Below are 26537 nucleotides of genomic sequence, written 5' to 3' on the forward strand. Positions count from 1 at the left end.
AGGCAAATACTTTAAATTCTTTTACTGGTTTCTTCTGATTTTATCTTCTATTTCTGGTAGTATGCTTATACTGTTGTCTTTTAAAAAAAATCTGTTTTAGATATTATCTCTTGAATTCCAACAATGGAAAATGAGCATTTAATTCTCTTATCTTCCCCTATGTGTACACAAATACACACTCACTTTATCTTTCCATTTTCACAGTATGATTATAATCTCTCTTTTTGGTTAAATCAATAATTGGCACTTACATTGTTATGACTATGCATTCATAGCCATGTGGTGTACAAAATTTATATTTACTTAATCATACCTTTTCCCCTTAGACTCCAGATGACCTAGAGGACAAAATTTGCTGTTTTTTTTTTTTTCATTTCCTCAGTTTTCTACATATTCATTACTACTTCATCCTCAAATTCTACAAGAGCTAAAAATCTTTGTGCATATTCAAACACACAGGATATCTGGATATTCCACTATTTCTTTCTTTTTCCTTTTTTCGTTTTTGTTTCTGGGAGACGTTCCTTCCAGAGCCCGCCATGCTCCTGCTCTAATCTGAACTGACTGGGCACGGGCTTCCTGCATAGCTATTGTCCTGGAACTTTCCTTCATCGTCACTGACTTCTCTCTTAAGTTGCATCACCTGTTTCCTGGATCTCATATCTTCCTGTCTTAGTTTTATCCCAGTTTACAATAGCGTATCTTCCAGTAGCTTCTTTATTCCTCTCTTCCTCCATTACCATCTTGTTTTTGTTAAATATTTTCTAGTGTACCATTTTAATCGTCTTGTTTCTTTTAGGTGTTTTTTTTCTTTTTTTGGTTCTTTTCTTAGTGATTGCACTGGTGATTCCAGTTAACACCTTAATCTAGTTTAGATTAATACTAACTTAATTTCAGCAGCATACAAAGTTGTTCATGGATGCTTTCATGCTACCACGGTAGAGCTGAGTAGCTGTAACAGAGCATGTATGCATATGGCCTGTAAAGCCTAAAACTTTACCATCTGGCCCTTTACAGAAAAAACCTGCTGACCCTGATCCAGCGTCCTGATCTTCCCGATCCCATTTTCTCTCTCCTGCCTCCAAGCATTAAGCAATCTGTTCTCGCTGAACTCTCACTGTGTTTCACCTTTCCTGAAACCTAGAAATTAACTGCAAGTGCTAAGAAACCAAATGAAAGAGCACAAAACTGTATCAACAAAGTGTGAAAACCTCCTTGGTGCACATCGCTGTACATAAGATGCTCAAAGTTATAATCCGTCATGATCTGTGAAATCCAGTCCTTCAACATGAAATTATTGAGGATTATTACTGCTGATTCCAATTTGAACATTTCCAAGGCTAGTTTCTCCATCCTTTAATCCTCTGCCCAAGCAGTGCATTTCCACATGAGTGTTCTATGGTGGGCATGGGTGGTTTTACTCTGATCAGTATCTATTTCCCATCCTCTTATAAGAGCTCTTTGATTTTTATTTGACACTGGGGATGGGGACATGATGTGAGGCACAGTGTGAGTAGGCTGCTGCCAGGGACCACCACCTGGAGGGCACCTGTCTGAGCTCAAAGCCCACCAAAGGCAAGCAGAGCTGACAGGGAGAGGGTGAGCAAGTGAGTCTTGATGACACGGTTTAGCTTCTGCATTCTGCTGTACCTTTGAACCTTCCACTTATGTGCACCAAATAAATCCCTTGTTCTGTGTAAGCCGTTTGAGTTGTGTTCCTGGTGCTTATGAGCAAAAGGAGTCGTGACTGACACAGACTTTGAAGGCAGAGGCTGAGCCACTTCTGGGCAGTCACAGAGGTCCAATAGCTTCATGAGGACCCTTTGTTTTATATTTAGCAAAAGAAGAACAAACTCTTCTGCTTTAGTTCAGGACCTGGAATAGTTTTAGTCTAATGCAGGATTGACTTCAGAACTAATAAGGAATCTCTCAAATTCAGGTTACTGTCCTTGACAAAACAGAAAAACTAATGGTTTCAGAAATAAGTAAATATGATGAGAATAACATCGCCAAGTATAGTTTATCAAATTCCTGATAAAGCACATTTTAAAAGGCAATCAGGGGCTTCCCTGGTGGTGCAGTGGTTAAGAATCTGCCTGCCAATGCAGGGAACACGGGTTAGAGCCCTGGGCCGGGAAGATCCCACATGCCATGGAGCAACTAAACCTGTGTGCCACAACTACTGAAGCCCATGCGCCTAGAGCCCGTGCTTCGCAACAAGAGAAGCCACCGCAGCAAGAAGCCCGCGCACTGCAGCGAAGAGTAGCCCCCGCTCGCCTCAACTAGGGTAAGCCTGCATGCAGCAACGGAGACCCAACGCAGCCAAAATAAATAAGTAAGTAAGTAAGTAAGTAACTGAAAAAAAAAAGACACACACACACACACACACACACAAAGGCAATCAGGATGTAATTTCATGTAATAGAAGCATTCCTTGCACTTATCTATTTCAATGCATATTCTTAACTAAAACTTCATCAGATGCCCTTAGGCTTCTTTTTTTGATAAATGACCCACATTTTAAAGTCTTTTCTAAGCAAAGAAATAAACATATTTTATAAATAATAATATGTCAGTTTCTTATAGGTAAAAACCCTAAAATTTTTATTCTTCCCCAACTCTAATTTCTTGTCCTTGACGTTTACTTACTTTTCTAGTCTAGGCCATAAGCAAATAACTTTTATTTCCCCAGCTTTAGAGGAAGACTGAGCCTTTTCCTAACTTGTTTCCTTTCCGTCGCTGCTCTGTAGCCGTGCCTTGTCCACTTAACCTGCTTGTCCTTAACACAGCACCTCACACAAGTGTCTCAGTTTTGAACCTCCAGCTCTGTTACTTCCTTGCATTAGGATCTAGAGCAAGTTTCTAAATCTGTAAAATGAGGATAATAATAGTACCTGCCTCATATGGTTGTTGTAAAGATTCAATGAGAGGTATGTGAAAGAGACACAGTAAGCACGTAGTAACGCTATTATTACTACGATATAATAACCAGTGGTCCTTGTGATTTCATTCCACGCAAGAGGCTTGTAAGACCCGGCGATGTGTTTACTGTTCAAAATCTAGGCCCCATGAGGGCAGAGACTTTGTCTTGTTCATCACTATACATATGCACCTAATATATGACTGGCATATAATAGGTATTTAATAAATACTTATTTAATGAATGAATGAATGAATATAGGTAATATGGGTATAATTTTACTGATATTCCAATTTTATGGACGAGAAAACTGACTCAGAGAGGTTAAGTGACTTGTATAAAGTCCTACAGTGGGTTAGAAAAGGTTAAGATACAGTTCTCCTGCCTGATTGTCCTCTTCCCCCATATTACCTCTAAGGGCCTCTACCGCGTGATCCGAAAATTCAGGTGCAGTATCTTAGTTACTAAATGATGATTTTCAAGGGCCAAAAAGGATTCTGAAATTGAAAAACCTACCGTAGTATCCACAGCTTTGACATTCTCTGTGGGAATGTGCTTTGGGACAGGCTCTGTCTGTGACAGCATCACACATCCTTCAGCACCTAAGGTGATGATTACAACCCGGCAGCCCCTTTCCATGAGCACCAACGCAGCCTTCCCAGCATCCGAGGGGCTACCGACCTCAAGGCTGGTCAGAATCTCAGCCTGAAATACATACAAAAAGAAAAGAAACTGTGGTGAGAATAAGTAACTGGGTCTGCTTCTAGATTAGATCTGTTTTTCTAGGCGATGTCTCCCTTCTTTTTCATAACAACCAATGCAGTGGGGAACTTTGGTAGGTACTGGCTCAGGAAAATAAATAAAATAAAACAATAATAACAATGACAACAAAAAAGCTATAAAAGACATTCTTGAGACAACTGGGGAAATTTGAATGTGGCCTGAATATCAGATGACGGTATAGAATTACTGGTAATTTTCCTAGGTGTGATAATGGTATTGTGGTTCCTCTTAGGAGATGCAAGCTGAAGTATTTAGGGGTGAGGGATCATGCCTGCAACTTTCAAATAATTCAACCAAAACAAAAATAAATACACACAGGGGAGAGGGGAAGCCAGTGCAGCAAAATGTTAACAACTGTTTGGGTGGAGAGGATATGAGTATTCACTGTATTGCCCATTCAGCTTTTCCTTATTTGTGATGATTTTCATAATAAAGAGTTAGGAGGAACAAAGAGAGTTTTACAAAAGAAATAAGGGAAGTGGGGAGGGAGGAAAAGAAGAAAGGAAGGGGCCACTGCCAATGATTTTTGGTATAAATCATACCCATACATTTCACACCTAAATTCTTTCAGGCTTCTCTTGGGCCATAATGCCTTTTGCATATTACTAGTTTGCAGACCACTCATTTCTTCTGTTTGTTTTGCTTGAGTAGATGGAAGCAGAGTAGGAGAGGCTCTGATATACAGCAGAAAAAGCAACGTGCTGATGTTCAGAGACCTCCACTACTCACTAACTCTGGAAACTTCCCCAAGTCACATAAAGTCTGTAAAATGTAGGGCTTGGACAGGATCAGTAGTTTCCTCCTAGAATATAAAAAATCCTCTGGATGAAGTAGGGGTGAGGGGCTGCAGCCCTGCTTCCTCATCCAGGGAACCTTTATGGTTCTGGGATTGGCAGCTGAAAATTCACTGGACTAGATGAATTATATGATACTTTTTGACTTAGAAAGTTTATAACCAAATTTTGTCTTTTCTCTATTACAGTTTAATCATATACTATCTCTTCCTAAGAATGGGTGTATCCCTTCCTTTGCTTGCCCTGAATGTGCCCAGACTAACCCTTCTTGGTGCCTGTAAATCATTCCACAGTGTCTGCTCATTCTTGGTGTCAGTCTTCCCAGGAGCATGTGTTTCATTAACTTGACCATGTAGCCCCCAGCCCCCCCTTACCATCTTTTCCATAGACCCTTTCTTTCAGTGTGTGTGGGTTATACTGTGAGGCCACTTTCTTTTTTCTTTTTATAAGTTTTGCATTGATCTTCATTACTGGGATATTTGTGTTGAGTTGGATAGTTTATATTCAGAAATATCGATTTCTTGTGGTTTTTAAAAACGTTTTAAACAGCTGTTCTTTAACGAAAAATCTTGAACATGAAAAATAATGCACACCCATGTACATACCACCCACCTTTAATACATTTTACTTTATTAAATTTTACTTTATTTGCTTCCAATATTTTTCTTTAAAGAAGTTAAATGATATCTTCCAGATATATTATTTAGCATTGTGCTTTTCACCTTAACATTTTAAAATTTGTGTTGATATATGTAGCTTTCTAAAAAAAACTGCACTGTATTCCATACTGCAGATATATGCTACAGTTTGAACAAAATCTGTTCTCTTTTTCATGGACACTTTGGTTTTTTCCATTTTCCCCTTTTACAGGCATGTACTCCTTCTTCCTCTGGCTATTTAAAAATATATTTTTTTTAATTAATTAATTAATTTATTTTATTTTTGACTGTGTTGGGTCTTCGTTTCTGTGCGAGGGCTTTCTCTAGTTGCAGCAAGTGGGGGCCACTCTTCATCGCGGTGCGCGGGCCTCTCACTGTCGCGGCCTCGCTTGTTGCGCAGCACAGGCTCCAGACGCGCAGGCTCAGTAATTGTGGCTCACGGGTCCAGCTGCTCCGCGGCATGTGGGATCTTCCCAGACCAGGGCTCGAACCCGTGTCCCCTGCACCGGCAGGCAGACTCTCAACCACTGCGCCACCAAGGAAGCCCTAAAAATATTTTTATCTTTATTCAACCCCTTGATGTTATGCAGTTCCACTAAAATGTATGTTAGTAGAAAGTGATATTTATTTATCTTATGTGGTACTTCTAACACGCTTCTCATCTTTTGAGGGCTCATGCCTTTTCTCAGTTCTAGAAAACACCTTGCAGTGTTTCCTCTAACATAGCTTCTCTTCAGTTCCCTCCATTCTCTTCTTCCTTCATTCCAATTTGACACATGTTGAAGCCTCTCAAGCTGCTAATAACTTCCTCTTTAACAGTTAAAACTATTTTTCTTTCCGTGCTATTTTCTAGGTGAATTGAGTTTTCTACCTCCAGGTGAATTGATCAAGATTCACTTTCAGTTCACAAATTCTTCATTCCAGTCTGATGTTTATCTTTCTAATGAGTGCTTTAAAAATTTTTCAATGACTGTTTTTCATTTTCAGGACTTCTAATTGGTTGGTTTTCATATTCACAGACTGTTGCTTTGATTCTGTTTCTCTTTCACAATTTCTTCTCCTTTTTTAAAGAATGAGAATCTTAATCATACTTATTTTAAAGTCTTTTTGCATTGTTTTATTATTTGCATTTCATCTTGGGCACATTTCTCTTCAGATTGTTGATTCTGCTGGATCTCTAGCATCAGTACATTTCTTCACCTGCAGGCTCACTCTGCTCGCAGTGAGTTGGAGAGTCTGCACATTTCACTCCCATCAGGTTTATCCCTGCCTTTCTAGTGGCTTTACAGCTGCAGCCACTAGGTCCCCAAGGGTCTCTAAACCAGAGCCAGGTGTTAGGTCGGCAACAGAGAGTTCCTGTTCTGGGGGTATTGGCACTAACTGCCAATCCAGTCGCTAAGTCATCAGTTGGCTTGGTTTTCTTCCTGATCAGAGGCAGTCTCTCTGTCCTCCTGTCTCTGCAGGTTGGGAGCTTTCTATATGTTGTAGCCTCAAGCAGCAGGCATAGCAGCTTTCTCCACTCTTTTTCCTTAGCAGGGAAGCCTTAGCCCAGCACCTCTGGTTTCTAGCCTGGGCACTGCTCCAGTCTCCCATGAGTGGCACACTTTCAGTGCCCATTACCCATTGGAGGCAAACTTCCACACACCTATGCCAGCTTCTGGGACTGGAGTACAGCACACCCAAGGCTGAATCTCTGTGATTTTGTTCCATTTCTGATCTGTGGAGTTATTTATCTTGTTTTTGAGCTTGTGAGTATATTTTCATTGTCTCTTTTTGTATTTATATACCAATGGTTTGTGTGTGGCACAGAGGGAATATCTTAAAGCATGAATTTACACTGTTATCATGATTAGAAGTCATCTATGAGAATGTTAAGCTTTAAAAATTTTTCTTTTTTCTATTAATTTTTTTAAATTAATTTTTATTGGAGTATAGTTGATTCACAGTGCTGTGTCAGTTTCTGCTGTACAGCAAAGTGAATCAGCCACACATATACATATATACACTATTTTTAGATTCTATTCCCATATAGGTCATCACAGAGTATTGAATAGAGTTCCCTTTGAGATCAATTTCCTTAACGACCAGAGTTCATTCATTTATTCGTTCATTCAATAAGCATTTACTAGGTGCCAACTATGTGCCGAGTACAATATAACAGATGATAATTTCCAAAGATAACTATCAATATATATCACATCATACATGCTCTTTTCACACTGTGACAATGACAATCTTCTATTGAGAGGTGGGGTACCAGGGTGGACTTTCCTATGTCAATCAATAGAATGGGCCAGAAGAGATGCTGTGTGACTTCCAAAGCTAAGTCATAAAAGCCACCATGTCTTCTGCCAGGCTCTTGCGCTCTCTCTCCCTCACCCTTTCTCAGGAGACTGGATCTTGTTGGAACCCAGCTTCCATATTGTGAGGAAGCCCAGGCCACAAGGAGAAGCCATGTGTAAGTGTTCTGGCCAACGGCCGCATCAACTAGCAAGCATGTGAGTGAAAGAAGGTTCAGATGATTCCAGTCTTTGAGTCTTCCAGCTGGGACCCCAGATATCGTAGAGGAGAAACAAGCCATGCTGTGTCCTGTCTCAATTCCTGATGCACAGAAACCATGACAGACAATAAATAATTCCTGTTGTTGTAAGCTACTAGATTTGGGGGTAATTTATTATGCAGCAATAGATAGCCATTGGGATACAATAGTGAATAAGAGATGTCTGTTCTCTCCCAGGAGAAGACAGAGGTATTGAACAAGCAGTCCGAGCTGTGATGAGTGTTTGAAGAATCATTAGAGATGCTCTGTAAGTATCTAGCAGGGAAATCTAAGCCAGTTTGGCAGTTGAGGGTAATCTAACTTCTTATTGTGAAATGGTCACTCTCTCCCACAATTCCTTTTTCCTAGCACAATGCCTGGCCATGGCGGTTGCTCAAAAATATTGCATAACCTATTGTGGCTTCTTAAAATTAGTTTCCTTGTTGCAGTCTTCTTTCTTATTTCCTTTATGTTCTGAGAGGTGAAGTTAATAAAAAGGCAGGTCAGGAAATCCTAGAAACCTTCATTCAGCCTTTGCACCAAATGAAAAACTAATAGTTCGTTAATTATAAACTTTCTTTCTCTGTATGTTGCATTGTATAATATGTCTTGCCTCCCAATGTTGGATGAGAGTGCTGGTCTAATACTGTTTGGCCTATAAGAGGGAAAATATTGAAATTTTCTTCCTAAAATGCTTTAGAATGGCACGATATGAATATATTGATGGAGATTTTATGCAGATATATACATTATGACCCTCAGGTGGACTGAGACGGTGCTCCCCTAGCGGAGTGGCCACCAGGGCTTCCCACGGCATCAATGGAGAACCTGTCTGTCCACCAGTGCAATCACAGGGTCTTCACAACAGAATGCAAATGCTCCAGGGTTGTACATTAGTTAGCATTGCTTGATAAAATACAGGACTCTCAGTTAAACTTGACTTTCAGATAAACAACAAATAATTTTATGGTATGTTTAGTATATTATTCCTTATTTACCTGAAATTCAAGTTTAATTGGGCATCCTGTATTTTTGTTTGCTATCTCTGGCAACTCTAATACTAACAGTAATTAGTCCATAGACTATGGTGATTAAAAAAGAAAACAGAAACTAATAGTATGAGGGCAGGGTGGGGACTAAAATTAGCTGAGGTTTGATAAATGCCCAATTATGGGTATGACTAAGGGAATCCTTTTTCTTCTAGGACTCACTAGTTTCCTTTTCTCTACATCCCAGTCATTCAAAAAAATCTGTTTTCATTATGCCCAAGAATTCACATGCAATCAAGTTGATGAGGTAAGGCCTGATTCTTTGCTTTATCCACGTACATGAAAGTCTCTTGGTTTCTCAAGGAATGAGCAAAACCTTCCATCCTTACCTCACTTTCATTGCAGCAGAACACATCTGAGAGAGTGTAGAACTGGGGGTCTAGGTCAGCAATGGCGGGCGCTGGGTTGAACAGTGTTTTTACTACAAAGGAGTGAAAAAGGGGTTCCGTGGTTATCATTTTTAACATGGTGCACTTATGGACATTGAGTAAGGGAAGTCCCCAAGTACAACCATATTCCCCATTGGATTAAAAATCAACTTAGTTACAGATGTAGAAAAGTCTGGAATCTCAATCTCTGTGACAGCCTAGTAGCAATTCCTTCTTATGTCCATGTGCTCTACTTTTTACTTTACAACATTTCAGCTTCAAGGGCAAGCATCAATATTTACAACTAAGGTGATTACAAAGTTATGGCAAAGGACAACAAGAACATTAAACAACAAGAACAATTAAAATTAAAAATTTGAATGTTGTGGCATGAAAGGACACATATAAATGTGAACATGCAGTCTGGTGAACATTTTTGTGGGTTACTGTGAGTGCTTAGATGCAAGGCTAGTTCATAAATCCATTTTCCAGGAAAGTAAAAAAGAGATGATAGAAAGGAAACAATGAAGAGCTTAAAAATTTCCTGGTAAGAATGGTAAGTAGGAAGTTCATGTACATATCCACGTTTTGAACACCTATGTATGTCTTCCAAATATGTTGCACTTACTCATGCAAACATACACATTCACACAAAAGCTTACAGTCTTGGCTTCTGTGGGCAATCTGGGAATGTAAAGGAAAGGTTGATAAAGGAGGAGAAATTCAATCAGAGGCTAAGAGCTAGCTCAGACTACAAGAGGAGGATGGATGGGGACAGCAGAAAGAGGAAAAATGAGAATGTCACGGCCATCACAGTGTTAGAAGAAGTACATTTTTCAGAGGAGGAAAGTGAACCTCAGAGAGATGAGGTCAGTCTAAGGTCCTAACACTGGGAGACGGTTAAGCTGGGTCCCTACCCAGGGTCCTCCAGCTTGAAGTCCAGGGTTTGGTTGTTTCTAAAGTGGCTGCCTCTCTAGGCCAGGACTCTCTGTCCACAGCAACACAAGCCCCCCATGCCAATTCACAAAATTTAAAAACAGCCTTTGTTCTGGAACTTTGTAAATTTTTTTTTTAAGTATTTAGAAGTTATATTCATAGGAAGCTCTCCCTCTGTCAAAACACTTATCCACCAGAGTACCCAACTAGATTGGTTGGTCTTCTTTCTTCTACCCAGGTCCACTGACTTATGTGCGTTTAGTAACCTTAATTTACTATAAACTCATAGAGTAAAACTCTCTAGCTGCAGTCCCCAGAGACTCTTCTAGAACAGTGGTTCACAAACTTGGCTGCATATCCGCCTCACGAGGACAGCTTATTAAAATGCCTGACTTCTGGGCTCCACCTCAAACCCACTGAATCAGAATCTCTGGGGGTAAGGTCAGTGAGTGTGCACATTGACAAGTTCTCCACGTGGCTCTCCCATGGCTAGTTTGGCGCTGATGCGTTCCACGTTCCTAGGGAGATGTGTATCAGCACGTGGCTGGTGGAAGCTGTCCACCACTTCTGCCTAGGGAGGAGCTAATCTACTGCTGCACCTTCTTTGGTCTTACTTAACATTTTGGTTCGGTCAGTGGATCTTGTCCAGTGATTTATAGGCTAACACTATTCCCATGTTTTCATTATTTTAGAATCTAGAATGTCCACCCACAGAAATTCTATGGTATATTTTTGGCTGCTCATATTTTTGCACAGGGTTATTGTGAGGCTTAAATTAGAAAACGGATGTAAGAGCCCTGTGTAAACTGTGAAGTGTTGTACAAAAGTAAAGGATTATTACTGTTATTATATTGTCCTTTACCCATAGCCCAACACCCCCGCCTGTCCACCCATCTCTTCTGCCTTCTGATGGAGTTTTTAGCCTGGCAACAATCTCTCTCATTGGTTTTCCCGCTTCTGCAAGGTCTCAGAGATGTCAATTATGCATAAAAACCATCATTGCCCAGCATTCTAACACACCCATTTACTTTTTACGTTTTCAAAATAAATATGTTGTTCCCTATTTTCCTCAAGCATTAAATTGAAACACCATTGCTCACCTAATCTGATCCTCAAAGCTGCACTCAGCAGCTCTGAGCACAGGTTAGAGCAAGCTATCAGTATGCAACAATAGGGTAGAGCCATTCTTCTTATAAAAGTTCCATTTTATCCTAAAAGATCCTTGATCCAGCAATTCCTTTTCTAACCCTGTCCTACAGACATACACAGGCCTGCAAAGATGAGGTACAGTGACGTTCATTCAGCTCTGCTTGTAACAGAAAAAAACCAAAAGAAACCTAAGTATCTATCAGAGTGGATAAAAAATTATGACACATACACCCAATGGAATGCCCTGCTGCTGTTCAAAAGAATGAAGCAGATCTCTGTTTTGTCACAGAAAGACTTCTATAATTTATTTATAAGTGAAAAAGGCAGTTTTATAATAAAGTCTATGGTAGGATCCCCCTCTTTTTTGAACAAAACAAATAAAACATAACTATATGTGTATTTACATTTATACACTTACATAGAAGAGAAAAAAGTCTGAGAGGTTACTCACTAAACTAATAAGTGATTAGTTACAAAAGGCTGAGAATAAATCTGACCACAGATTAACTGCTACACATCATGCAAAGACATAATTCTTAAAATATATATAATATCTCACATCAAAAAACGTGTACATGGGCTTCCCTGGTGGCACAGTGGTTAAGAATCTGCCTGCCAATGTAGGGGACATGGGTTTGAGCCCTGGTCCGGGAAGATCCCACAAGCCACGGAGCAACTAGGCCCGTGTGCCACAACTACTGAAGCTCGCGTGCTTAGAGCCCGTGCTCCGCAACAAGAGAAGCCACCGCAATGAGAAGCTTGTACACCGCAACAAAGAGTAGCCCCTGTTCGCCGCAACTAGAGAAAGCTGGAGTGCAGCAACAAAGACCCAACGCAGCCAAAAATTAATAAATAAATAAATTAATAAAAAAAAAAAAAGAATTGCTAGTGTATAGATACACAACAGATTAAAAAAAAGAAAAAATGAGTACACTGTGAGTGAAATGATGTAATGTCTGGGTTTTGCTTCAAAATAATCCAAGGTTGCAATGGGGGATGGGAGTAATAAGTTGGGGTATAGGTGAAACAAGATTGGCCAAGTGTTGATAATTGTTGAAGCTAAATGAGAGTATATATGAGTTTACCATACTTGAAATTTTTCACAATAAAAACAATTTTTTAAAAACAATTTATTTTATTTATTTATTTTTGGCTGCACTGGGTCTTAGTCGCTGCATGTGGGCTTTCTCTAGTTGCAGTGAGCGGGGGCTACTCTCCATTGCGGTGCACAGGCTTCTCATTGCAGTGGCTTCTCTTGTTGAGGAGCACGGGCTCTAGGCACACGGGCTTTAGTAGTTGTGGCACGCGGGCTCAGTAGTTGTGGCTCACCGGCTCTAGAGCGCAGGCTCAGTAGTTGTGGTGCACGGGCTTAGTTGCTCCATAGCATGTGGGATCTTCCTGGACCAGGGCTCGAACCCATATCCCCTGCATTGGCAGGAGGTTTCTTAATCACTGCACCACCAGGGAAGTCCCAAAAACAAATTTTAAAGAAACAATGACATTGAATTTTAAGCAACAATTGCTGGATTGAGAAATTCTACAATTTAATTTGACTGTAAATACTGTATAAAAATAATCAAATCTTATTTGCCTGTATCTTAAGAAGGGAAAGCATTCTTACCAAAAAAAAACTGGATACACAGGCTTAGAGTCTAATAACTAAATTTAGGGGAAAAGTGAAAATACCATAAAGAAAGGAGTCTCTTTGGCTCATGCTACCATAAATAAGCATGAATACTTTACCACGATGAAAAAAAAGTGAAGAATTAGCAGATGTAGTTCATCAAAGAAGAATGCAAATTTGTAATAGTCAAGATGAAAAAAAAACTGATGTCATCCTGGAACCATGCAAAACTAGAGAACACAGGATGTACCATGGAGTAACTTGGAGTTGCAGAGGTGACTGACAGCACCCAACAGTAATTATTATCCATTACAACGTATGACGGACTAAACTCCCAGTTGTCTTAACAGCATGTCAATGGCTGGCGCAATAATGTCAATGAGGAACTGGTGAGGCCCAGGGAGGCAGTTGTACAGGCGCAAAGACAGGAAAATGAGGTGGAAGCTCTTAATGATGTCACCATGCAGGGCAGGGGGCTGGACAGCTAAGAAGGCCCTAATAACGAGCTCAGAGAAACAGGGGGAGAAAATCACCCTAAGTAAAGAAACCATAGGAAGGTTGGGCTACCCAAAACACTGGCTTGGCAGTCTCCCACTCTAGAGGTTCTTCTCTGTGACTTGAGCAGCAAAAACACCCAAAGCTTGGGCTATGTGCTGGTCCATGTTATTGTGAAAGTCAAGGCGGCCAGCCAAGAAATTTTGTTTGCCAAATGGAAAAGGACTAAAGTGGCATTAAAAGATATTTTGTATCCTACCTAGAGTTTAATCTTGGCGATCTTACAATCTCAATTATTTATAATTGTTCCTGTAATGTCGCATTTGCTTTGAAATGGATATAAAGACCAGAACCAACAGGCATAATTTCATCACAAGCAGCTGTACCACCAGCTCTGCCGTGGGCCTAAGTCACACCACTGCGACCTAGAGAGGAGGGGGCTGTAGAGGGCTCCCAAGTCATTTTTGGTGTTGCAGGTGCTGTTTAAAACCAATGCTTTCATTTTGGTAAAGAGAGCGATTTCGGAGACAGTATATTCAAAGATGAAGGCGGGGGGTCTTTTTCCTCTGTATTTTAACAACTGATATATAATCCAGTTATACAATGTATTTAATTCAAACGTCACTGCTTGTAAGTATACAGATAAGTACACAGATGAGGGAGCTGTGATAATAAACCCATAGATGATGATGATGACAACAAGGATTTTACCATCTTTCTTGTAGATGGAATAATGCTGACTAGCACATATGCAGCCTTGTGGGGTAATGGACAGGACACTCAGCACTCAACAGATCTTTACGCTCTGTGATCAGCCCATTCTCACACTGTGACACTGAAGAACTGTGAGAGCTCTCAGAAAATGAGGCTCAGTGCAAGGAACTGACTTACTTGCATGAGGTCCCCCATTTGGTAAGTGATTGATTCTGAATTCAAAGCCATACTTCATGACTCCCAAACCAGTGCTCCTTTCATTGTACCACTCTTCTCTCAGGTGAGAATGTAGACGCATTAAATTCAAACACACACACACACACACACACACACACACACACACACACACACACACACACACACACACACACACACACACACACACACACACGCCACTCACAGTATAAAATCTGAGCTGTGTCTGACTGGTAACTACCAAATGGGGACCAGCTGAGTTCTAGACAGAGGCTCCTGTGTGCTGGGGCGCTTGCGTGTGTGTTTTATGAGGCAGATAGGGGACACATTGCTGAGAACACTCTAGGGTCTTGTCTCTGTGACTCGAGCAGTAATAACACTCAAAGCTTAGGCTACATGTTGGACATTGTTACAATTCATGGATTTCACTTTTCTAGAGATACTCTTCATAAAGGCTCTTCCTTGATATCAACGGGATGTGGCAGTTTCTTTATTTAAAGTATGCTCTAGGACACAGAACTTGGGTCTTGGAGTGTGGAATCCTGGTTTCTACAGTGACCTTGGTTGAGCTAATTACTTAACCTCCCCGAGTCTGTCTTCTCCCCTTCAATCTGGGAGAATAATGCCTGCCATATTTTTGTCATAAGGTTTTTCTGAGGACCAAATATATATGAAAGTGCTTTATAAACTGTAAAGTACATATAAGTGCAGGAATTACTACTTCCAATATTACTATATAAGAAAGATCATGCAGAATCACTACTTAGGCATGCTGGCTCTCAGTAAAAATGTGAAGTAAGCTAGGTGATCTTTGGCTCTCCATCACCTACCCCCACCCATTCCTGATGCCCCAGATCCTCCAGCTCCTCAACTAGAAGAACTGCCTGGCAGGTGATGGAGGAGGCATTGCTGGACGCTCCCCCCCCACCAAATGACAGCCTGAGTCAGGCTGCCTGTCCATCCGGGTAACTCTAGCCTCACCTGTGAGAGGTTAGCTCCTCAACTGTGGTTCCTGTACCTTTCTCTCCGCCACAAGCTGGGTAGGTAACAGGCCATTAGAATAGGACAGAGGGAGCAGTCATCTCCGAGAAGCAAGGGACAGTAGGAAAAAAAGAAGTTACATGAGAATATACTTTGACCTGTACAAGGAAAGACAGGAGCATGAATGAAGTGGCACGGTGTACTCACACCACCTGATTACGATGAGCGCAGTCAGTGCAGAGAATGCTCACCATAAGCCTTAGACTTTATCTGTGACACCCTGAGAAAATGTAACCAAATGGGTTTTGGCTTAAAATTCTTTCTGACAGCTTCGAGTCCATTAAAAATACATTAAATGTCAGTGAGAATTTGCCACAGCATGTTGTTTTGCCAAGAGGAAATTTGTTAAATCAGGACATACATTTTAAAATTCTCCACAAAATCATTTCAGTAACTTATTTTCCATTTATTGCTATGTAGAACACTATACACTTTGAGAGAATCACTTATATAAACACACAGATACATACACACACTTACTGTTCTTTTTCTTCTTCTTTTTTTTGGTTTTGTGTCTTGATGAGAAAGTTTTATTTGGAAAAGTCAATGTGGTTCTCTCCCTATTTTCTTCTTAGTATAATTCACAGAACTATGGCCACAATATCAAGGAGAAGCCACTGTCTTAGAGTGGCTACTTTTTATTTTGATTTTTTTGACCAAAGGGTGCTGAGATCAGGATATTATCCTAATTTTAATTTAAAGAGAGAAGTGAAAGAGAAAAGAAAACTGGTGTTTACTGAGAAGTACTACACCATACTTGGCATCATAGTTTATTTCATTCTTAGACCAATTCTGTAGGGGAGTATTTCTGTATGCATTTAACAGACAAGGCTCAGAAAACTCAGATAATTCTGCTAAGACCACAAAGCTAACAAGGAACAGAAATGGGATTCTAACTCAGAAGACGCTTTCCCCACCAGTCAGTAGTAAAAAAGAAGCAAACAGAAAGAAACTATCTGGAGTTTCAAAAAGTTGGTTATGTGCTGGGGTTGAGAGAAGGGGAGTGGGTGGGAGAACAGATGAATCAAGATTAGCCACGAGTCGATGACTGTTGAAGCTGGGTGATAGGTTTCCTTATACAATTCTGCCTGCTTTTGTGTGTTTGAAAATTTCCAAAGTCAAAGATCAAACAAAACAAAAAGAGTCGCTTAAAGGACACTGACAACATAGAAAATATTACATATAAATAATCTTTTGTTGTTTATAGAAAAGACAATAAAGTTTTACAAAAAGGAGAAAGAACAAATCTTCAGTTCCTTGAGATGTTTATCCAAATGTACCTGGGCAGTGATTATACATGACCTGCAGCTTAACCTCTGGTTGTCAGAATGGAACTCATTCTACTACTTAGAGTGTATCTTGGACAATGGGCTGCTTCAAAGATTCTAGTTACTACTTGAATTATTTCTGCTAACTAGATTGGAGGTTTGTATTTCAGAATATCAGAAATGCTATTCATGTTATTTTTTCACTATATTTAAGGTTTTCTAACATTATCGAGAACTACAGGAAGACAGTGAATCTCACAGATGGGAGAAAGAATATTTTACTGCAGAAAAAGTGTGGCTTTGCTTAACTTGAAAGGTTAACTTTCACTGAGACAGTGATAAAAGCTTTTACAGAAAGAAGGACAAATGTGTAGAATTACCTCCACTGCCGTGGGCTATTCTCAGGGCTTCCAAAGAAGCTGCTGGAGTTACTTCTAGCTGGCAGATCATTACTTTGGCTCTGCTAATGGCACTGGCTGCTTCCCTCAGGTCTTCAGTATTCAAAAGTAAATTTGCTCCAGCCACTATAACGATGATATTCTGGCCTATAAAGAATTTTTACATGTTTATACTAAAAATCAAGCAAAACCAGGCAACGACATCCTGCAATGTTACAATTACCCTTAGAAAGTCATTATATATAAAATGTGTTGTAGGTATTAATTCTAGCATTTCTAAGCCATTCAGGTTAAATTTCGTATTCCTAATGGATCTTCCTTTACATCTCTGTAGGAATCACATTATTCTGATCATCTTGAGCAAAATCTAAAAAAAAAGATTTCCCTTATCAATATTCTTATATATTTACAAAGAATATTAGCTGATGAATTATATATAACATACTTAAAAATTTTCTCTTATGGGAAATGGCTGGTACAATATATGTGGTAAAGATTCTGAATCCTAAATGACAGAGGTCATAATGATGAGCATAAACAGGAATCAGCTTGCTTAATGCTAAAAACTAATGCTCTTTAGCATGCAGTCAGTTCATGTGTGTACCCCAGGGTATTCAGAAAAGTGATTTTGTAAATCAAAACACATTTTATGATATCAAACATGAAAAACTATACGAGATAACTTAAGGTAGGGAGAGAGTGATATTTGGCCTATACTGTACTAGATCAAACAGAAGCAGGACTAAGGAATCTTGTATGCTTATCACTTGGACCCACTCTCTACAATCCCACGCAAGTGAGGGAGGAGTGGTGGTGCATTCTCTCTGTCAGGTGAACTCTCAGGAACTGTGCTGTCCAATACGGTGGTCATGAGCACAAGCCACATGGGGCGACCGAGCACTTGAAATGTGGCTTGTCTAGACTGCGATGTGCTTCAATCGTACAATACATAGCAGATTTCAAAGACTGAGTTGTAAGAAAAGAAGGTAAAATATCTCATTAATTTTATTTATTTATTTATTTAAATTTATTAATTAAGTTATTTTTGGTTGCATTGGGTCTTCGTTGCTGCACATGGGCTTTCTCTAGTTGTGGTGAGCGGGGGCTACTCTTTGTTGCGGCGCGTGGGCTTCTCACTGCAGTGGCTTCTCTTGCTGTGGAGCACGGGCTCTAGGCACGCAGGCTTCAGCAGTTGTGGTGCGCAGGCTTCAGTAGTTGTGGCTCGCAGGCTCTAGAGCGCAGGCTCAGTAGTTGTAGTGCACAGGCTTAGTTGCTCTGCGGCATGTGGGATCTTCCTGGACCAGGGCTCGAACCCGTGTCCCCTACATTGGCGGGCGGATTCTTAACCACTGCACCACCAGGGAAGTCCCTCATTAATTTTAAAGAACATTTTGATTTAATGTTGAAAGGACAATATTTTGGATATATTGAGTTAAGTGAATATATTAAGTGAATATATTAAGATTAATTTTACCAGTTCCTTTTTACTTTTTAAAATGTGGCTAATGGAAAATGTAAAATTATGGACATGGCTTGCATTATATTCTATAGGACAGCCTGACCTAGAGGGATGAGTTGCATCAGTCTTTTCTGTGCTCTAGGCTGCTTGTGCTGATCTTGTATAGACGTGACCTAAAATTACCTCTGACCGCAGAACACATGCTGGCCTATCATCTTACCACAGATGTGTTTGTTGGCCAAGGAGGACTTAATAAAGTGGGGATGGTTCAGCATAAACCCTATCTCAGTACTGGAAAAATTCAAAGTACCCGCACACTGAAAGACAGCATACCTCCTTGCCGTTCTCCTTCAGTGACCTCATTCTCTCGGCTACAGTCAACTGCTGCTCTGTGTTGCTGACTCCTGAATAGACATTTCTGGCCTGGCCTTGGCTGATGAGTGACAAAGCCCAAGACGAAAGCTGTCTGGTGGACACTGCCATATGGCTAGCTCGTTCATGCCTCAAATTAAACTTGTCAAAACCGCTACTCATCCCTTCATTTAAAGATGCTGATTGTTGTCTCTCTGGGTATTTGTGTTAGCTCTTCTACTACAATCTATACTCTTGAGGGCATTACCATACACTATAAACCAGACAAAGTCTACCATAACAGGCACCCCATACACAATATTAAATATCTTTGCACGGAAAATGCAGTATTTTGTTACACAGATAAGGAAGAAACAGAACTCGATATCCCTAGAACACAAAAAAGAGTTAAACTTTAAGGCAGGGAATGAGCTGCTGTTAGCAGCAATAATTACTTAAATGTAGCTTAAAATAATGGACACAGACGGTTGTTAGAATGAAATCTTTTGTCTACTGTCTTTAAGTGGAATATATTTTTTTGGGGGTTGTTATTGCAACTTTGAGATCACTAAAGTAGAACTAAAAATACCATAACTTCATGATAAATGATTTTGTGAAACTGCATTATAAATAAAAGACATATTGTGACAAATCCTAATTTAAAACAATGCACTCTAACTTCTCACAAAGCAGTAGGTTCTTCTGTCCTAGGTGCTCCATGAAATGCTCGGTCCTTCTGAATGCTAATTCTGATTTAAAAAAATCTTGTGTAGCTGTTTTTATACTTAAAATAGTTGGCAGCAATTATGAAAAGTTTACTCGAGGGTAAAGGGAAGTTACTGGGTTTTTTCCCCCCATAAATTTATTTATTTATTTATTTTTGGCTGTGTTGGGTCTTTGTTGCTGCGCGCGGGCTTTCTCTAGTTGCGGCGAGCAGGGGCTACTCTTCGTTGCGGTGCTCGGGCTTCTCATTGTGGTGGCTTCTCTTGTTGCGGAGCACGGACTCTAGGCACGCGGGCTCAGTAGTTGTGGCATGTGGGCTCAGTAGTTGTGGTGCACGGGCTTAGTTGCTCCGCGGCATGTGGGATCTTCCCGGACCAGGGAACGAACCTGTGTCCCCTGAATTGGCAGGCGGATTCTTTTTTTTTTTTTAATTTAATTTAATTTAATTTTATTTAGTTATTTATTTATTTATTTATTTATTTATTTATTTATTTACTTATTTATTTATTTATTTATTTATTTATGGCTGTGTTGGGTCTTCGTTTCTGTGCGAGGGCTTTCTCTAGTTGCGGCAAGTGGAGGCCACTCTTCATCGTGGTGCGCGGGCCTCTCACTGTCGCGGCCTCTCTTGTTGCGGAGCACAGGCTCCAGACGCGCCGGCTCAGCAATTGTGGCTCACGGGCCTAGTCGCTCCGCGGCATGTGGGATCTTCCCAGACCAGGGCTCGAACCCGTGTCCCCTGCACTGGCAGGCAGATTCTCAACCACTGCGCCACCACGGAAGCCCGGCAGGCGGATTCTTAACCACTGCGCCACCAGGGAAGTCCTGGAAGTTACTGTTTTTAAAAGACAAATGTTTCAACTATTGCAAGGCCTTGTGACAGGCATAGTTGTATATATAGACTTTTGAGATTTGGTTGCTGTTTAAAGAGCAGACAAAATTGAACACTAACAATAAGGTAGAAGTAATTGGTTGCTGCCATTTGCTCAGTAAATAGTCTATAAATATGATTCATCAACTTTCTTTTGCACCCATATATTTACATTTATTTACTTAGTGTAACTGAAATGACAGATGAATACTTAACTACTTTTAGAGAGAAATATCAGTTCTGGGTTCACATGAAGGGTAATGGGATGCTACAGAATATAAGTATAATTTTGAGGCAACTATACCACTTCATATGTATTGGATGAACAATTTTGTATTTGAATGATCAACTAGGGAAGTGTAAGTAAAGGGCAACATATATATTTAGATTGGAAAGACCACACATTAGAACTTGGAGTGGTGGTTATGGTAAGAGATCCATAGGAATAGGGTAAAAATTGATGCTTCTGCTCTAGTTCTGGAAATGATACTCCAATATGTGAAACACATACCTTCATTACTGACAATTATAGAAGCAGTTCCTGTTGCAGCATCTTTAGTCTGATATGTAAATTCTAAAAGAAAAAGGAAATCACAGTCACGTATGTACAGCCTGGCAAGGATAATCTATTTTAACAATTTCAATGCACCACTAATCCTTGGAAAAACTTTTTAACCTTTAACCATCTGGAATGATAAAAAAGAAATAAGTAATTAGTGCTAATTTATACCCATCACCTATACAATGAGGAAAATACAAGTCTTCACACTTAGTTGCGCCTTTTTTCTACATTAGTGGCAACCCAGCAAACCACCCCCGCTTCCGATGCCTTCAGATTATTCACAGTTGTACACATATGCATTTTTCTAGACCACCATATTTCTTTTCTTCAGTGAAAGAAATGACAGACTTGAGATGAAAGACTAAAGGTCAAACTCATAAAATGAAATTGTTTAACTTTCTTCATTTTCATAAGCTTCGCATCTCATCAAGAACTATGGTCTGGCGTGTAGATGGAAATGTTGATCAGGCAGCCTTTGGCAGCAGCAAAGAGCCTTGAACTGGAGCCAAAGACCTGCACTCTAGTCCTGGCTCTGGCTCCAGCTAACTGTGTGCTCTTGGACAAATTCAGAACCAATCTGGCCTTCGGTTTTCTCTTTTGTGAAATGATGGTATCAGCATCAGTGGTTTCTAAGATCATTTCCAGCTATGACATTCAATGACTTTTCTTAAGATATCTTTTGTGAATGCAGCACCTGTTTTCTCTTGTCACCTACTTTTGAAACATTTCTATGAGATGAACGCTTGTGACCTCCTATCATTTTATTCCTGTCTGGAGAAACGTACATGAAAGAATTAACCAAAGGATATTTAAGCAAGACTAGACAAAGTTGTGTATAAAAATTCTCTGGCCACCAGGGGAGGATCTAATAATTCTATTGTATTTTCAACTTGTAACCAGATTCCAGAAGAAAGTTATAAAAACTAACTTTAAGAAAGATGAAATTTTACCTGTAGAAATATCATTCTGTTTCAAGTTTTCTATATAATCATTGCCAAAGGAATCTTTGCCAACCTGTACCAAAGAAATGATGAACGTTAGATTTTTTACATTTAGTAAAATGCTACAAATGTAGTTTTTAGAATACTTAGCATTTTAAAAGGGCATATCTGCATGGTACTTTGTAAACATTAACTAATTAATCTTCTTAATGTAAGATGCTATACTTGATTTCAGCCCAAAGAATTGTTATATATTAATGTTCCATTTGTATCCTGCCTAAAACGTGAAACATTTAGTGACTGTCACAAGTTCTGTAGCTTCACTCTCATTTTGATCTTTTCATATGGAAATTGCCATTGAGACAGAGCTGTCCACCATCAACAACCCTCAATATTTATGAAGAATCTCAGCTGTTCATACTTCAGTATAAATGAAGGTATATTTGTAATGACCTGCCTGGTGTTTTAGAATCTTCTTATCTTCTCCACTGACCCTGACATGGGGCAAACAGGAGGGAATTTAAAAAGTCCTAGCTAACTTGGGTAAGTTGGTGTAGTGGAATTCTGTTGTTTTGCATCCTAGCATCCATTCTGGTAATGATACTTCGATTTTTCCTTTGGACTCTTTCATTCACAGACAACATGATTAGGGTTGCACATTTTTTACAATCAATGAATCTATATTGACACATCATTATCACACAAACTCCATACTTACATCTGGGTCTACTCTGGGATTGTACATTCTTTGGGTTTTGACAAACGTATAGACATGTATCCACCATTATAGTCTCATACAGAATAGTTTCACTGCCCTAAAAATCCTCCGTGCTCTGCCTATTCATCCCCCCCTCCTCTTAGCCCCTGGAAACTACTGATCTTTCCACTATCTCCCTAGTTTTGTCTTTTCCAGAATGCCATATAATTGGAATCATACACCATGTAGCCTTTTCAGAATAGCTTCTTTCACTTAGTAATATGCATCTAAGGTTCCTCCATGTCTTTTTGTGGCCTGATTACTCATTTCTTTTTAGTGCTGAATGATATTCCATGGCATGGATGTACCAGTTTATTTCCCCATTCACCCACTGAAGGACATCTTGGTTGCTTCCAAGTTTTGGCAATTGTGAATTAAGCTGCTATAAACATCCATGTGCAGGTTTTTGTGTGGATCTCCTCCTATTTTTACTTTTAACCAGCTTGTCACCATTTAAATATCAGGAGACTCCACAAAAACAAACACGTTTCTGGGAAGTCCTGAAAATTTAGAGGTCCTGGTAAACACCAGGCTTACATTCTTGCAAGACAACAGAGCTGAACCTGTCTCATTAGTGAGCACATGCTCTCTAGTTCACCATAGCCCCCACCTGGCCTACTGCAATGTATGTTACCTGTTTGGCCCCATAGGCTTTTAGGCTTGCCACACCTGAACTATACTTCTATTTTTCTGTCCTGCAGATGAGCACGTTGTCAGTGGATAACATCTCTATCTAGGTCTCAGCAGTCCTGGTATATTCTGCTCCTCTTTGGACATATCAACAGAAAGAAACCTAGAGGTTTACTTGATCAAGAACCTCAATGAGTGATGATAACATTTCCTGGTAAGCTTTTAGACTGTCTAGGTTAAAGGTCAGAAAATGTTTTCTGTCAAGGGCCAGATAGGTAGTAATGATTTAGACATTGCAGGCCAGATGGTCTCTCCTGCACCTATTCAGCTCTGCTATTGTAGTGTGAAAACAGCCAAAGACAATCTGTAAACAAATGGGTATGGCTGTGTTCCAATAAAACTTTACTTACAAAAGTACATGGTGACCAAGATTTGCCCCATGGGACATAGTTTGCTGACCTCTGATTTAAATGCCACCTCTGATGCCTTCTTCCTCAAGGAACACTTTTCCCTGTGCTCCTTTTCTGGTGGAAATGCTGATTAGGCAATAATCTCAAATAATATATAAGTTGTTATTAGCAGAATTTCTATCTCTACAATGAAGTACAGAGGGTTGCTGTGGGGAGAGTCCCCTGGTAGAAGGAGGTCATCGACTAAAGGTTTCCTTTATAGAAGGCTGGCCATTTTCTACCAGGTAAGAGCCAAGGCATCCTGTTTCTTAGGTCAAAGACTCATACCAGAAAACAAAATCTTTGTTATCTCATCTTTTAAAAAAAAAAAATTTATTTACATTATTTAACTCTCTCCCATGGGTAATCAAAAGTGTTGTATAGTTGGGAAAGTATCATTATAAGAATGCTGTAGGAATTAAGAAAGGCCATCCCTAGGCATGTGGAGCCTGATACAAATTAGAGCAAAGGAACTTCTCTACCCTTCCCTATCAGTTTTTTTTTTTTTTTTAAATTTATTTATTTATTTATTTTTTGGGTGTGTTGGATCTTCGTTCCTGTGCGAGGGCTTTCTCTAGTTGCAGCGAGCTGGGGCCACTCTTCATCACGGTGCGCGGGCCTCTCACTGTCGCGGCCTCTCTTGTTGAGGAGCACAGGCTGCAGACGCGCAGGCTCAGTAGTTGTGGCTCACGGGCCTAGTTGCTCCGCGGCATGTGGGATCTTCCCAGACCAGGGCTCGAACCCGTGTCCCCTGCATTGGCAGGCAGATTCTCAACCACTGCGCCACCAGGGAAGCCCCCCTATCAGTTTTATACAGGCAAAATCTGTTTAAGGTGAATACCAAGGGCAGGCTTGATAAATGGTGCGATATTACAAATATTATGAAGTGCCAGGATTCGGAAGAATTGTTGGAGGGGAGGAAGAAACCAAAACATGGAGTTTTGCCCTCAAGAAACTGATAATATTGGAGGGAAAATAAGACATGGAGACACAACTATAACAGCAGGTGGAATATCATGTGCATCAGAGGCCTAATTAGGAAGGGATTTCATGCTCAGGGTGTGAAAGCTTTTGCAGGCTTGCTGCAGCTGTATTTTAGAGGCTTCGGTAGCTGCCTGTCTTCTTCCTGCCCAGAGAATTACCTGATTGGCTACATCCCTCAGTGGTTGTTATGGTTCCAGATTTATTCTAATAGTGATTTCCTGGCAAATCTGTTGGCTGGCCTTCTAAGTTCTACATGAGAAGTGGAATAAAATCCTTTGTTTTTGCCTTCTTTGGTATTCTCTTGTCAAAAATAAATGGAAAAATAGCAACACTGTTGAGGATTAGAAGAAGTCGACTCTAGCTCCATTAACTTCGCATGGAGGTTGTAGTGATACATTACAAAGTAAAAGTAGTGAAATAAGCCTAATAGGAAGACAATATTTTCATCTGTGTCATGGAAGTCAGAAGCCCCTTCACATTAGCTGTGTGATCTGGGGCAAGCCACTTTAACCATCTATAGGCTTCAGTTTCCTTATCTGGAAAGACCCAGCCAGTTTGCTGCGAAGGTAAAATAAAATAATACGCATGAAAGGACATTGAAAACTTTAAAGGATTAAGTAATATGACTTGGTGTTATCATCATCATCATCATCATCATGGCTGTACTCCTGCTACTATGGCTGCTTCTCTTGGGGTAGGGGCAGGGCTACTGCTGCTTGGAGTCAATCTTATAAACTACTTTCCTGCCCATCTAGTTCTCCCAGACGCTTCTAATTCTTCCTGTTGCCGCCTATCTTCAACAGAAAAGCAACTGATCGTGGAAGCAAGCATGTGGGTGCATTATTTTAAAAATGAGACTGTATTACTGTTATTATTTTAATAAAAACATAACAGCTCCATTAATGGTTTGGTGTAAATAATGCTGTTAATATAACCATGTATCTTGGGAATTCCCTGGTGGTACAGTGGTTAGGACTCCACGCTTTCACTGCCGAGGGTGTGGGTTCGATCCCTGGTTGGGGAACTAAGATCCCACAAGCTGCCTGGTGAGGCCAAAAAAAAAAAAAAAAAAAAAAAAAAAAATATATATATATATATATATATATGCATACACACACATATATATGTATATATATACATAACCCTGTATCTTATTCCTTTCATAAGAACAATATAGCCAACTGGGAGCATATCTATGCCCAGGGTTACAATATTCATTGTATTGAAGCGGGGACAAAAAGCAATGGAGATCTGAGTCCTATTTAAAAAGTCCTTTACTAAGTGAGAGAGTAGCACTGACATAGATACGCTACCAAATGTAAAACGGATGGCTAGTGGGAAGCCGCTGCATAGCACAGCGAGATCAGCTCGGTGCTCTGTGACCACCGAGCGGGGTGGGATAGGGAGGGTGGGGCCCCCTATGATCCTCGGACTGTGGCCTCGGCCCGCGACTCAGTTGAGTACTGACTACACAACTCTTAACTACCTGAAGTGTTTCATTACACGTGTCACGGTACGCATCTCGATGGATTCTTGCTTAATAGCCCTCATCACAATGTCCTGACAAATATTTCCCCTTAGCTCGGTATCAGATGTTGTGCCTGTGCCAGTGCTCCTCCATCAGAGCTCGAGTCTGAGCTTGTTGCAGGGCAGTAGTAAGTTAAGGTTGCTAAGAAAATTTTCTACCTGTTTTTCTTTTGCTCCATCTGTTCATTTTTATCTTGAGTGATTTCATGATTTTGGTTTTCTACTTGGAACTTGTTATCTTTAAGAGACCTGCTATAAGGCAGTTTGGCTAATTTGCTAAATAAAATATACTTCATAATTGAATGAAATATTATGATTAATGGATAACAATAACTCTTATTATAAAAGATA

The 26537-nt window shown here is 40.1% G+C and overlaps 1 protein-coding gene across 2 annotated transcripts in view; it reads right to left on the bottom strand.

The window, feature by feature from the left end:
- The window catches only part of RBKS (ribokinase), an 85826-nt gene that overhangs the window by 31414 nt on the left and 27875 nt on the right, over positions 1–26537 (bottom strand). For both annotated transcript variants that reach the window (XM_068564588.1, XM_068564587.1), the window contains exons 3-7: positions 21849–21912; positions 20848–20910; positions 16915–17079; positions 9074–9165; positions 3437–3625 (exon numbers count right to left, since the gene is read on the bottom strand). In XM_068564588.1, the coding sequence (XP_068420689.1) occupies positions 3437–3625; positions 9074–9165; positions 16915–17079; positions 20848–20910; positions 21849–21912 (573 nt within the window). The remainder of the gene's footprint in view (positions 1–3436; positions 3626–9073; positions 9166–16914; positions 17080–20847; positions 20911–21848; positions 21913–26537) is intronic.

The sequence above is a fragment of the Eschrichtius robustus genome, chromosome 15 (genome assembly GCF_028021215.1).
Source record: "Eschrichtius robustus isolate mEscRob2 chromosome 15, mEscRob2.pri, whole genome shotgun sequence".
Taxonomy (NCBI): Eukaryota; Metazoa; Chordata; class Mammalia; order Artiodactyla; family Eschrichtiidae; genus Eschrichtius; species Eschrichtius robustus.